Genomic DNA, 15,229 nt, shown 5'->3' with positions numbered 1-15,229 from the left:
AAAAAAACCAAGTGAAAAATGTGTGTTGCGAAATGCACCCACTTTGTGTGAAAGTTTGTGTGAAGCTGCTTTGCAGAAACTTGACGCGTGATATGGGCTCCATTATGCTAAAGCTTTATAGTGCATACTCTGTAACTGCATTTATTATCTTCAGTCAAATAGTGAAGCATGAACAATTTTTTTATTATTGTAGATTAACAATGGTTTCAGCACTCAGACATGACTTTGACGATAGTAAATCATGCACAATGTTTACTGTTCACTGAGACAGTTTAAGAAGGCTTCAGGTCTCTGCAAGTTGGACATTGCAATTAAATGAAATGAAACACGTGTTGACAGATTGGAATGAAAACACAGAAACTTTGCAAGATAGATAAACAAAACTATGGCAAGTTTTTTTTTGTTCTTTTCTTTTTTGTCTTTTAAATATGTCAGCATACCGAAACCGCTTTCAAGAGTTCCATTGCTGCTGGAGCATTGCTTGAGTACTATTATAACCAAAGTAACATTAAATAAAGTCATAGTAAAAAAGAAAAAGAAAAAAGAAACTCCACCTTCTGTCAATTCTAAACTTTTATATATCAGGACATAATCAAAATCATTCCTACCAAGGTCTTCAGATTAGGTAAATACAATGGGAGATGAGCAACAACAAAGGATCTGTTATAGTGTGTCATTGTTTATTTAAGAGAGAACTAAACCAATGTGTAGAAGCAGTGCGTGAAAAACTAAGTACGAGGTCCACACACAAAAGTGGTGCTGAGGATTATAGCTAAGCATCTCTTTGGTCTCATCTCTTCAAAGGACATTGTTCAAGAAGCCATGTGGTTTCATCAAATGCAAATTTGAGAACTTGAGCCCTGCAACCATGTTTTAGGTTTTTGGTTTTTGTAGAATGAAGAGACTTTCTCCTGGAGATCCCCCCCAAAAAATAATCCTTGCTTACCTTGCTTACTGAGGCCTATAGCGTCCAGGTTTTATTACAGTTTCTGAGTACCGCACTGTCTGGATTTCAGGTGGAATTAGTCAGACGTCAAGTCCTGGGACGATTAGCAGCCGTCTAGAATGTTTTTCACCCCTGAATAATCTTTCTCACTATAGAATGATGGGCTTCAAATTATTTGAAAATGACCTCGTAACCGTTCCCAGACTGAGCAGGAATTTCCTTTGCAAGATCGTCACTGATGTCTTTTCATCTTGACATTGTGTTAACACACACCTGGAGGCTCCATACCAGCAAACTGCCAAAACCTCAGTTTTATAGAGATGCTTTGATTTTTACGAAGATCAATAAATCAAGTGCGTTTGATTAGCAGCACCTGGCAGCTATTTTAAGTCTTGATTCCTGTGAAAGCAGTTAGGGCATGCTGAGTTTTTCACACGCTGCTTCTTGCATTTTGACCAAGTTTTTGTTAAATAAGTGATAACACAGAGTAAACGTCACGTTTTGTTGATTATCTGAGGTTATGCTTATCTAATTTTAGGACAAACTAAAGACCACACATTTAAATTTTATGCCCAAATGTGTAAAACCTTACAAGTTACAGTGAGGGGTGTCCTTTCCATTTACCATCAGAGTACATTATGCCTGCGTGACTTCGTTCTAACACTGCTGTAAAACTCAGCTATTCTGATTTTCACTTAAGAAAAGGTACACCAGGATGTAGAAATACTGATCCAGTACAGGTTTTTTCAGTTTGACTAATTCTCAAATGATCGTTGAAGTTGTCAAAACAGTACATCATAGTTGACAGGATTTTGTTACTCTTGCACAACTAAAAGCACATGAATCATTCTTAATGGCACATGTGTCTACAATTTGATTTTGTCTTTAAAAATATTTAAATAAAATCTTTTTTATAAGATAAATTGTTATATTCTCCAAAATTATATTAGAATTAGTTTGTTGCGTAAGTCGTGAGGTGCAGAATATTCCATCAAATCATAAAAAATCTGCCAAGCTGTACACAAACGACATGGATAAGGAGTGGTCATTGTAATGTTTCCAGTTTCATGCTCATATTAAAGCAGCTTTCTTGTACCAAGGGTATCCATGAAAAGATACAAAAAGAAGCATGATCAGCTGATCGGTAAGGTAGCACAAGAGGTCATGACAGCATACGGCCTCACAGAAACACTGTATCTACACCCAAGTACACAAGGTGCACATATTTTGTATCAGAGCTGGAATGAATACTGTTCATGCTGTGTTGCTCCTTTTCTACAGGCTTTGCTTTCAACCGCGATTTTATCAAAGTCAAAGTCAAAGTCAAAGTCAACTTTATTGTCAATTCTGCCACATGTACAGGACATACAGAGAATAGAAACTACGTTACTCTCAATCCCTAGATAAAATAGCAAATGAACATTTAAATATAAGAGTGATTAAAAAATGCAGGTAAAATAATTAAAAAGTAAAAATTTAAATAAATACAATACAATTTTACATATAACAAGAAAGCTATACAATATACAATATAATGGGTAAATGACATTGGGTGTAAACCAGGCAGAGTAGTGCAAATAGGCAAATAGTGCAAATGGAGATTTAGTAATGTACGGTAAGAGATAGTGTAACAACAGATTATTTTTCCACAACAGGAGTAAAGTCTGCTAAACTCATATGTTTGTGTTCCAGGTAAAACTACCATGAGGAGGGGTGGAATTTCCCACATCACCCACATGCCGTCCAGTTATTTCGCAGGTATAAACATCAGGTAAAACATATTTATTGAGCTTGACACGTACGCGCTCACCCAGTTAAATATTTTACAGGGACAATAAGGAGGAGGAAGGATGAACACATGTAGGAGTGTGGTTGATGAAAGAAAGATATATAGAAAGATGCACATGAATGAAGAGGATGGTTCTTCTTCTGTTAGAACGTAAGTGAGAGCATTATGTATGAGGTGGTGAGAATCTATGGGCAAACTTGCACAGCATGATGCCCTTACTACATACTGAACCCAGTTATGTGTCGTTTCAGCTTTCCCCTTTTTTACTGACAGTTGAACTCGCATATCTTTCTGTTCTGTGTGAGTTTATGCAGTAAAAATGCAAATGTTCTTCTTTTTATTACATTCAAACAATTTTTTTCTTTAAAAAAAGGGGGGGAGGGGGGGGGCATGTGTTCTTGAAATCAGCATCTGAACACTATTCAGCTGGACATAGCAGGGAATCCTTAGAGAGTCTGGTACAGCAAGCATTCAAAATGTCACACATGCCATTTTAAGTACAGTCCACTGATTCTGACAAATGGCAATAACTCACTCATTGACTCAGAAACTAGAGCGTGTTGATGAATAGATAAGAAGAATCGAAAATAATCTGGCATCAGATAGCCTCTTTCAGAATCACGCATGGATCTTGTATATCTGCGCATTATACAGAAACTGCTGATGCATCCATACATAAATAAAGATGATGTTGCAGCTGACCAACTAGATACTTATTTTACCCCTTTATAAGATTTGTCGATTAGGCCCATATAAAAGTAACGACATTATCATAAAAAACAATCTAAAGCCACTTGTCACCTGTATGTGAGGAAGCTCCGGGCTGCTTCAGGTACAGCAGTGAGTTTACTGGAAATAGCCTCGTTTACAATAGGAGCAGATGATGAAACACAAAAGGTAATTCACATATATTCATAATTATCTGAGGACTATTTAAATATATTATGTCGGTTAGTATTATCTTTTTTTTTTTCTTTTTTTTTCTGGGTACCTAGAAAAATCATAATCAGAAACTGGATGAGGCGTGGCCACACGCGGCGCGGACGCCAAATCGCTGTACAGGTATTCTCTCACACTATCTTTCCTCACTTTGACGGTACACCCCTTGCCCGTCCCTATTCGTGAACCCCATTTACATTCAGCCCACAGACTCACGGCAAGTAAAAGGGATGGTGGAAAGAGAGGGTGGCGACAGAGGGTCTTTTCCAAGACCGGTGCGTCTTTGCCAGTTCGCGGCGTGCGAAGATCTCCATGACCTAGATTGACTGGTGAGTCGTTTTTAATTTGTCGGGAAGCTTACCCATGGGTTTCATTGCGGCAGACAGACAGAGAGACTGGTCTTTATTCCGAACAACGTTTTAAAATTAAATTTGCGCGCACACTTCTCCGATCTGAGAAATATATAAGACATTACCTGCACAGGTTACATGGTATGTATTATGCAAACTTTCTAGTGTTCAGAAGTGTTGTGTACAGAATGCAATAAGCTGCTGGAGTAAAGCGCTGGCAAATGTGAGCAAGCGCTACAGATCCAAGCGAGCACAAGATGCAGTGCAAATGTAACTACAGTGGTTCACACAACTTCTGACTACATACTATCACTACAGATCTGTGAACTTGGATTTATACAAACTGTTTATTCCATCAATCCAGAAGATGTTGAACACGAAATAGGCATGTGTTCAATAGGACGCATGGTCAAGCACTTCTGTCAGCATCCACCCAAACCTTCATGGACAGGTGTATAACTCGTTGATATCTAGGTTAATTTTGGAAGAATATTTACATGGAGACAACAGCAGGGTAATAGGATCAGATCTAATTTTGCATCATTTTAAATTAGTGTCCTGATAGATAGATGTTTTAAAAACAACAAGCGCCTTATTCGTGTAAATCAGTGCGCAGGAAAGTGATTGAATATATAATTGTTTTCCCCTCCGGATTCAAAGGATGACAAAGGTTATGAACAAAGCCCCGTGGACCACACAGACTCAAGCTAAATCATTTCCCCTGTTGAGTCATCTTGAAATCATTGACTTAGCATCAGTTCTACAGTTTCATTAAGCCACCACAAACATAGATTTCTCCTTGTGTAGTGGCATGCACCTGACTCTTTTGTCTTGTTTTAGTTTGTGAGCACTCAGCTGATATAATGAAGTCTGAGTTTGTCTTTCCGGGGTTTATTGTTCAGTCTTTTTGTCAGCATATTCCCCTATCCCTTTATCCTCGGTTTCCCCTGTTGTTCCTCTGAGGAGCTTTGGTTGTCTGTTTTCTCCCCGCACCATTGTGAGTCATGCTTTAGTTTGTGTGTGTGTACTATATTGTAATCCTAGATTAGTTTTTGTGGATTTTACTGTTTTGTGCTGTTTCCTCAGTTATCTGTTACTGCGCTCCTTTGCCAGTATCTCTAATTTTTGAGTTTCACTTCCCCGTCCTGATTGTCTGATTGCCGTCACCTGTCTCTCCCGCATCAGCCTTCTTTTCTCATCATGTCATCCGTGTATTCCCCTGTGATTTCTGATTCTATTTCTAGTATTTATTTGATTCCCTCTTTGGCAATTGTCAGGTTTGTTATTTGCTTATCTGTCAGACTTAACGTCAGCCAAAAATAATAATACACAGTCTATGATTGTGACACTTCACAGTGAAGAACACTGAAAACCAGCAAGATGAACGGAACAGTTGGGACCATCCAACATTATTCCCATACTGTGTGAGAGACATGGGAAATATCAAATAATATCAAAGCATTTTAAACAGCACTTTTTCCAAGATGCGAGTAATAAAATGAAAACGCAAGACTAAAAGGAGATAGAAAAATATATAATTAAGGGGGCATTAAAATCACACATCAAATCTGATGAATGAAATATTCAAGCTGAAAACAAAATGATGTCAGTGGAAACCAAATGAAAATCAGTTTGAACATTTTTCAAGTGTTCTTGTTTTTGAGCAGTTCAAGATTGCACAACTGGCTGACCTATGTTTAAATCTATATGCGTCTTATTCATAACTTCTGCCAAAATTTGGTTCCTGGGTTGCGTTACTGTTGAACTGGGTTGCTGAGAGCTTATAAATCAGACTTAATAAAAATTGCATCATTAGCCTTTTTTCCTGGATATAAATCGAAATAGAAATGATGAAGGGCGCAGGACAAGCTTGATGGCATAACTAATAATGGAAGCCCAGTAAAGAAGTGCACAAATCTTTGTCCAAAAAGGAAATAAAACCTACGTGAAAGATGAGCCAGCTCATAGATAGTGAGAGTGTGAAAGCAGTAAGTCTTTGTTTCTTTAATATTCTTCTTAATCTGTATCTAGTGGGGTTAAAAAAAAATCTTTATAAACATCCATCCATCCATCCATTCGCTACCGCTTATCCTTTTCAGGGTAAACAATTACCTGAAAATTTCACCCCTCATCAGTTTTTTATTAATGGAGCATGCTCACATCATTCGTGTGCCTAATTACAGTTTACATTATAACAGTGTAAACGTTGGTTAAACAAATTGGAAAGGTGTGTCTGACTGATATCATTAAATCTTCCAAACAATACAGGTGGCAGTGTGTGCTGTGGATTTCTTGGGGTTTATCCACTATGAGAGGATTTCCTTGTACTCTGAAGTGGGGCTTAGTATAAGGTTTAGAGCAGCAATTAAAATACCATAAGATAAACAGCGATAGCTTCCAGTTACTATATTAGGCAGGGACGTGAAAAGGACAATGTTTTAACTCAGCCGTGACTTTCAGTGACCTTTATGTTTCTTTAGTTACCTTGTCACAAACTGATGCCATGGTTGGTCACATATTACGGTTATTGCTCAATATTTAGCTCATAACTTCCTGGTAAAGCAAGCGTCTGTGGAGTGAAACAAGCCTTCTTACATTTCCATGTCACAATTAGACCTGTGGACCTGTCCAAACAGGCTCTTGTTGGCAACTGCGTCCTAATGCTGATTGCACTGTGCTATTTACTTTTACAGAATAATTAAGAGTGATAAGTAATTTTTAGGTTTCATTTTTACTACTCAAAGTTTATTGTGCCCTCACCTTGAACGTGTTTGTCATCTGGTACCTGTTTGTAAAAACAAGATGAACAATTCAGGTGAAGAGATATTTGGCAAAACTCCAGGGATCTAGTTCAACAAGGAAAAGTTGGCTGTGCACAATAGAAACCTTTATTGTTCAGCATTTCAGTGGGTGACATTGTGTGTAAATTCCCATGTCTTTCAAGGAAGGGGACCAAAGCCTGACACAACTGTAGAATGATAAGCCCCAACACGTTGACAACAATCTTGCTGTGACCCGTTCACAGTTTACTTCATGTCAATGGAAAAGTGTCTGGCAATCGAAACCATTTTCATTTCTGTCATAGTTTATGTCGTTTTCTTTTTCATTCTTTCCATTTGTAAACTATTTGTCGTCTTCACTTTATTTCCTCCACCCGCTCTCTGCGCATGGCTGTGCCTGTCACTGTGTCCAATGGTCTGACTTCACTCTCAGGCTGGTCTGTGCACCACTTTCAATACCCCGTGGTGTTGGCCATTGTAAATGCAGCCAGTTGCTATTTTAGACACAGGCTCTATTGAGGGGTGGGAGTAGGGGGTGGTGGAGGGTGGGGGGTTATTGAGCAGGGATTGCCTTAATACCCCAAAGAAAGTTTGCCCATCACCCCCTCATTTGCTTTCTGTCACAGTCGTCTTTTTCTTTCCCCTCCAGCACACAGGATTGGTGAGATCAATCAGCCCAAAGTTCGTCACTGCATCCAGAGAAAAGCATTAGCTTCTTCAGTGTCCACACAGCACAAAACCAGATCTGCATTTCCTACGCTTGTGGATGAGAAGGAGAAATGTTGTCTCAAGTCTGTTTGTGCTGCCTGTTCTTCAGCAGGGGCTTTTATAGCTGCCGCTGGACGGAGTCAAGTAGTCAAAGGAGAAAGGTAGTTTTAATGTCTGTTTTCTTCTTATGATAAGTCAGTTTTTCTTTATCTCTCTACAGGAGTGTGTAATGTTTAAATAACCATGTTTTATTTGATTTTTTAGGGTTTTTTGGTTTGGTTTATTTCCATTCAGCATAACCTTTATAAATCCCAGTAATCCGGGATTAAAATTTTTGCCTGACTGAAATCCGAAATATAAAATGCTGCTTTATGAACTGTTGCTTTGTGAACCTGATACTTTTATTGCAAAACAGTCATTGACAAATTGTTAGGAAATATAAACACAATAACCGACGTGGTGATTGCATTAAAAAAAATTCATTTATGTGCCAAGAGAAACAAACAAACTCACAGGCCCTAACAAGCTATGTACTTATATGAAAGGGAATAGGAGGATGCAGGAGCTCTGTAAATCTGTGAGGGAAATGACACTTGAGGTGTGCTGTTGGTGGCGATGGTGGTGGTTGGGAGGCGGTGGTGGGGGCGCTGGGGTTGTTTGCGCCGAGTTCTCACGACACAGTGCGGGCAAAGCACTCAACCAATTATGAAAAAATGTTGGATTTGTTCCATTGGTCTCACTTTGAGCTTCTATTGGAATTTGTGCACACATCGACACGCACGGGGATAGCTCTCTGGACAACTACACAATTTTTTTAAGGCTACAAAAATGTAATCAATTTTCCTCCTTTTCATTTCAGTGCAGATGGTTGTCGCTCTTAGTTGTCACTTTGATGTCTCTGCTTTCCCTGTGCTGGTTGTATATTTGTTTTGCCATCTCTAATGACCAACAGAATGTTAATGAGTGAGTGATCACACACACACACACACACACACACACACACACACACACACACACACACACACACACACACACACACACACACACACACACACAGACACACACACACTGAATATTTATTTGTCTTTGTTGATGTCCTTCATTCTTTTATCTATGTGCTTCACCCTTATCAGGGTAATATTCAGGACACTGAAGACATGGGTAAACTACTTCCTGGTAGTGGTGATCATTTCTGCAGTGCTGGCCAGCTACTGTATCCTGCTGCTGGTAAGAATACAGTTTTGTCTGTTTACCACACAGGGGAACCAAATCTTGCTCCACATTCAAAGATCATTAAACCTAAGAATGAGAAGCCGCCATTTTTAAAATGTTCTCCGATGATTACAGCTCTTTGCCTTGATCCAAGTTGCCTTAGAGGAGCAACTCCACTTACACTGGCTTCATAAGGTAAGCATGCAAACATTTACCTGTCCAGTCTATAGTTTTATTAAAATCGTCTAATGTTATATTTGCTTTCTGCTTTTTTTCCCCCCTTTTTCCTGCACAGATCATTTTCTGTTTTTGTGTAATATTCATCACAGCTTTGGCTTCAGGAGTAAGCATAAAGGGGAGGGAAGAATGGCCAACAGTTCTTACTCTACTCCAGGTAGAGTTAGAGTACAGAAACTTTTTAGTTTTTTTTTTTTTTAAATGGCTCTAAGTGGAATATCACATGTGTTTGATGTCTGTGTCAACCTCTTGGCAGGCCACGGCTCCCTTCCTGCAGTTTGGTGCTGTTGGAGCGTTGACTCTGCTAAGCCCGTTTGTCTTTCATCGCTTCCACTTGGCCAAAACACGTATGTGTCAGACCTAGTTTCGGCATACACACAGACACGATTCAAAGGCAATTACATAATCCTTTTATATACACACTATTGTATCAAACCTAATTACAGGGCTAACACTGGAAACAAATGTACTGGTGAACTTTGAAGCTGAGGTTCATCTGGCAGTCACTGGAAAACTGATTCTGCATGATGAGCATTAGTTCAATACACAAGAAAGATATACAAATGTATAAATATACATTTATAAATCTATATATTTAAATATAATAAAAGTCAATTCCTGCAGGGGGGAAATAAATAAAAAGGGCTTCTTTACAAATTCACGCTTGGAGCATTTTAAATATTTAAAGATTATTGTCTGATTTGTGTTTATTCCAGGATCTAAGATGGTCATTGCAGGGATGTTTCTAGTGGTCTCAGCAGCCATCTTCCTGTGTCCCCTGCTCATCCACTCTCCTTGTCTAATAGAAGTGCAGGAACTACCTGAAAAACCAAAACTTATCGGCCACAGAGGCGCGCCGATGGTGAGTGTCCTGTTTTACTTGGCACCACCCTGCAAATAAACATTATAATTATAGAGTGATGACATTACACCTTTGGATAGAGCTGCTATTGTTGACAGATTGCAGTCATGTTCAAGTTTTTCAGTTGATTAAAACAAGTTTAAAGAACGTTTAAAAACGCAGTTCAGTTCTTTGAGAAATATTTAATGCTAATATTATAAGCACAATCCATTTTCATATATTGTCAAATATAAAAAAGTAGACTGTCCCTGGCTCAGGTGTGAGCAAAGGTCCAGTCATGTGACGTCCTCATATGCCACGCTACTGTGCCCTTGTTAGTTTGCTTTGCTGCTGGGTCAATAATAAGCTCCATTTAACACTGCATACGGGGGTTGTCTGTGCTCACACCGCTTTGGGGTAGGAAGGGCACTTAAGCACATCAGTGTGTCTCACCCATCTGTCCTCCCTGTGTTCAGCTGGCCCCAGAGAACACCATCATGTCGTTCAACAGAAGCCTCAAGTGCGGCGTGATAGCCTTTGAAACGGACGTGCAGCTCAGGTACAATGAAAATGATTTACGCTTAGGAGGACTCACAGTTGCTTTCTTGAAAGAGGAATGTGTTTTTGCTTTTAGTTCGGTTTTTCATGCGCACAAATATGAGACAAATGTATCACCGTGGATTACAGTCCTGCAAGTGGGGGCATGTCATTCTACTAATCACCTCAAATGTAGCAGTGATCTTTATAAGCATGCTGTTTGGTTCTTGGGAAACATAACTAACTAATTATTACATTTTTAGAACATTATTTTCATCATTATTATTGTTGTCTTCACTGATAAATATGAAAAACTGATTATTTTGACTTCACAGATACTAAAATTTGTTTAACTCTTGCTTAAATTTAGTCGAGATAGAAAACCTTTCTTGATGCATGACCATGGACCTGACTTCTTGCTGAGAACGACAAATGTTAAAGACAAGTTTAACGGCTCCTCATTCAATAAGAGCACTGACCTAACCTTCAAACAATTACGGACTCTAAACGCAGGAGAACAGTTCCTCAAGGTAGTAATTGTGCTTTGGTTTATGCGTGAGCGCACATTTGCCCGCAGAGGTTTATGTATTATCATGTGTCAGACTAAAGAAACATGTGAAATTATCTGGCTTTGCAGAATGATCCTTACAGCACAGTGTCCCTGCTCTCAGAAGAGGAGAAAGAAACAGCCAGGACACAGGTCATACCCTCCTTGCTAGACCTTCTTGAATTTGCGACACAGCACAATACCTCAGTGATATTTGACCTGAAAAATAAAGAAACAGAAGAAATTGACACAAATGACACAGTAAATATCACCTTAGAGTTTGGCATTCCTCAAAGTCTGGTAAGTCTACTCACTTGTATCAATTGTGGGATTCAAGCATTTCACAATCAAGCATATTTTTAAGAGTTTTCTTTCTCCTTTTCATAGATTCTTTGGCTTCCTTCTAAAGAACGAGAAGTTGTAAAGAAGCAGGCCCCAGACTTTATCCAGGTTTATGAAAATGAAACGGATTTGGAAAAAAATAACGGGAGCCACCTAAATGTGAAATACAGCGAAATAAAAATGAAAAACATCAGGTAAGAAATAAATAGGTGGGTAAGAAATCTCAATATTATCTACAGTACATGTTGGTGCCAGGGGCCATGCACAGCAGTGTGTTAATTAAAGCTGCGTGTAGCATGCTGAGACACAGCTCTGACACTCAATATAGGGGCGTAGGATTGGCCTCGAGGATACAAGATTCAAATAATGTCCCAACCCAGGTGTTCTGTTCAATGGCTTAGCAAAAGAACCATAGGAAATAAAAGGGAGGGGGCCTAAAGAATGAAATGCAGTGTAGCAACATGTTTTAAGAAGTCGCTGAAGCGCTTCACTGAGTGCAAAACAAACTCACCGTGGCGTGGCCTTGCTACATGTCTCGCAAAATAAAACTATTCCTGGGTGGCACAATTAATGCATAAGTACTACTCAAATATGTGTGACTTATTAGGGGTCATCAGGGATTTGTAATGTGCAGACTGGGCGTACATAACTCATTATCCTTATCCTTGCACTCAACCACATTTTGTCATTTCATGTGTCAAAAAATATATATATACATAAAAAAACATAGGAAAGTTTTCTGCATATTTGATGCACAGTCTACGCTCATGTATGCACTCATCTAAAGAGTTTTGAGAAAGCTGAATAAATAAGCAGAGAAGCACAGTGAATGGGGGTGCCTCCACATGGGTGCACTGCATTGTAACAGTTAACATTCAATCATGTCTAAAGATGCTGAGCAGTCCCATTTAAATATGATTATGTAACAAGAGAGCAAGAGTGGCATATAATGATTGGGCATTAGTTTGACATACAAGGAGTCAGAGGTGACTGAGAACGCCTGTGCAGGACGTGTTCAGACTGTTTCTGCAAAAACAGCCTGTTTGTAATTACAAAGGGAGTGATGTTACAGCAGGTTTGCAGAGCTTAAACCTCTAATCACAAAGATAAATGGTCACCGAAGCATTTAATTGGTTTTGGTTGACAGGTATTAGCGATACAGTTAAATGAATCATGCTTCACCATATTGAGAAGTGCACATTTGTCATACATCAAAAGACTTTTACAAGGAAGGGTCAATGAGTAATCACTTTTATCCTCTGCTGAAGCATTCTGGGTAGAAGTGGACTTTTCCAGGATGGCACTGCTCCAAAGATTAAGGCTTAAGCTATCACTGAGTAGCTCAAGTATCAAATGGGAATCCTAAGATATAGCCACCAGATTTTATTTATGATCTATGAGAGATGTTGGATGTTTTTCATGCAGTTCTCCAGTCATCTCCGGAGACTTTAAGAGTTAACTTTCCTACCTCATCCATGCATTTACCAATATGCACATGCATAGCAATCGATACCCGTCTTACAGTTTCACATATTTCTCCGTGCTTCTTTTAAGTGCTCTGTAATCTCTCAAAATTCTTCTTGTTCACGTCTAAACGATGTGCTTGTCTTCGTATTTGACAGCGACCTTCGCAAACGAAACATTACAGTGAACCTGTACGTGGTTAATGAGCGCTGGCTGTTCTCTATGCTGTGGTGTGCAGGAGCCAGCTCTGTCACTACCAACGCCTGCCACCTCCTAAAAGAAATGGAGCGCCCTGACTGGGTCATGGTGAGCAATGCAGTAGCTGGGCGTTTTACTGTTTATTTCATTATGATGCAAGAAATATTATCATTTCAAGATTTTGGATGTGGCGCTCACATCTTCGTCGCAGTGTTTCCCAGGATTTGTGACACACTTTGAACATGCTTGTGTTTCAGCCACGCTCTACATACCTGATAACATGGATTTTAGTGGATATATCATCTGCTCTTGTGATGATGGCACTCTTTCACTGGTAAGAACAGAGGTTTAGTCTACAAATTTGTATAAAAATGAGGAGGAAAGTTAACAAGCTGACTAACCAATGTCTCTCTTCCACATAGGACAAAACACAGTCTTTGCCATAATGCAGGTACTGTATCAATATCATGGGTTTTTTGCCATTGAATATTTGAAATTTAAGTTTAAAAAATAAAATGATGATCACTGGTTATCTTCCCCTTTATTGGCAAACCTATAAAACAAACATTTGCAACAGAAGATAGAATGTAAAAAAAAATCCCTGGCATGGTTTTGCTGAAAGTGAAACACAAAGGAAAGCACCATTATAAAACCATCAAAAGCAAATAGAAAGTATATCACATGATAGCTAAAAAAAAGTTATTTTCATAACCTGACAGCTTGAATGTTCTATTTTATAACAGTTAACAGATCACATAATAATGTATCCCTTGTTTGTTGTGACAGATGGACCGAGCAATGACAATGAGCTGGAAGTCTTCCTCACCAGGCTACCCTGACAGCCTTCAGCTGCAGATGTTTCAGTCTTGAAGCTCACAATCGCAGCCTTTTCTGCACTAACACCGGGGTTTGGACCTAAATCGGGAGGACAGCAAGTTAATGTGAACTGACACGCACTGTTTTATAAAATTATGCAGGCCATAATGTTGTTGTTGTTTTTTTTACATATCAGTATGATGCCAGTATACACAGTTTTGGTGTGTGGGGGTGTGTGTGTTTGACAATGAGAGAGAAAACTAGTTACACAGGTTTATCTTTCGTTGGTTTTTTTTAAATACTTGTTTGTTCTTTTGCTACTACTGACAGTTTGATGAAACTATATGACATGGTGTGTAGATCTGAATTACCTTTTGCATTTTATTACATTGATTTGTATCCAATGAGTAAAAAAAAAACAAACTACTGCATTAAATAAACATTTGTAATCTGAGCCAACGTTAATAAAACTATATTTTTTATGGTAACTTGTGTCGCTTTATTTCCGCATCTACTGAACACGAAGGTAAAATTTTAATTTTGAATAAACAGGTGACATATCGAAAAAATCGTTTTAACAACTGTGATTTATATTTAATAAAATCAGCACATTAGAAAAGCTGTTAAAGTTGGACACAGATAGTTGTGGCTGGAGCATTAAGAATGAACTGTTTATATAACGGAGGTGCTTCATACCAGCTCCATCTCAGACTTTACAGGCCTCAGTTAGCATGTTAAATGTTAAAGTTTGTGACAGTAATGAACAAGTATGGCTTGTTTGCAAGGGCTGGCACGGGAAAGACTTGATTATGTACAAAGAACATGTTAGCAGGACTTAGATCTGTAAATTTGCATCTAAAAAAACAAAAGACACTGCGAGAAATCACCTTTGGACAGATCAGGCCAAAGTGGAGATGATTGGCCACAATGCACACAGGTCCATGTTTGATGAAAACCAGCGTACACCTCATACCAACTGTCAAGCACGGTGGCGGAGAGGTGATAATTTGGGTTTATTTTGTAGCCCAAGACCTGAGCTCCTTGTAGTCATTGAGTGGACCATAAATTCCTATATACATCAATGTGTCTGACAGCTAAAGCTGGGCCAAAACTGGGTCACACAACAGGGTAATGATCACAAGCATAGCAGCAAATCTACAACAGAATATCTGAAAAAGAAAAGCAAAAGTGTTTCAGAGGCCCAGTTAAAGTTCGAACCTAAACCTGACTGAAATGCTGCGACGGGAACTTAAGAGAGCTGCCGAATGAACCCATCTCTAACGTTTCCAACCATGCTGCAAGAGACCGATAAAGTCAGATATAATGCTTCAGTGTTTTATCTCAAGCAGTTTTTTTTTTTCATTAAATAATGACAGTGTAGCATGCCCTAGGGTCTGTCCACCTAATTTAAAAAATGGATCATTTCTATTATGTCCTGACATGTAAAGCCATAGAGCTGACAGCTGGTGTACTTTCTTTCTAACATGACTGAATCTGATCAATAGATTATATTTTGAACAGTT

At 38.8% G+C, this 15,229-nt stretch overlaps 1 protein-coding gene across 1 annotated transcript; it reads left to right on the top strand.

Moving 5' to 3' along the window:
- The first annotated feature begins 3,842 nt into the window (after positions 1-3,842).
- gdpd2 (glycerophosphodiester phosphodiesterase domain containing 2) lies at positions 3,843-14,181 on the top strand. Its single transcript, XM_085382839.1, has 16 exons — positions 3,843-4,003; positions 7,454-7,673; positions 8,372-8,475; positions 8,646-8,739; positions 8,860-8,919; positions 9,020-9,118; positions 9,218-9,308; positions 9,678-9,823; positions 10,279-10,361; positions 10,710-10,869; positions 10,977-11,186; positions 11,274-11,422; positions 12,851-12,998; positions 13,148-13,224; positions 13,313-13,341; positions 13,677-14,181. Exons 2-16 carry the CDS (start codon positions 7,584-7,586, stop codon positions 13,727-13,729), a joined length of 1,593 nt encoding a protein of 530 aa, XP_085238965.1. The 5' UTR covers positions 3,843-4,003; positions 7,454-7,583; the 3' UTR covers positions 13,730-14,181.
- The last annotated feature ends 1,048 nt before the right edge of the window (positions 14,182-15,229 follow it).

Source organism: Rhamphochromis longiceps, linkage group LG2 (genome assembly GCF_057381845.1).
Source record: "Rhamphochromis longiceps isolate RC_006_pf linkage group LG2, R_longiceps_female_GT1.1, whole genome shotgun sequence".
NCBI lineage: Eukaryota > Metazoa > Chordata > Actinopteri > Cichliformes > Cichlidae > Rhamphochromis > Rhamphochromis longiceps.
This window is presented reverse-complemented; position numbering and strand designations above follow the sequence as displayed.

Bases quoted from the DNA above. Each gene is read 5' to 3' on its own strand.
- gdpd2 (XM_085382839.1), top strand. From the start codon at position 7,584: ATGTTGTCTCAAGTCTGTTTGTGCTGCCTGTTCTTCAGCAGGGGCTTT. The intron at 9,119-9,217 runs GTAGAGTTAGAG...ACCTCTTGGCAG, and splicing joins CAGTTCTTACTCTACTCCAG to GCCACGGCTCCCTTCCTGCA. The intron at 10,870-10,976 runs GTAGTAATTGTG...CTGGCTTTGCAG, and splicing joins CAGGAGAACAGTTCCTCAAG to AATGATCCTTACAGCACAGT.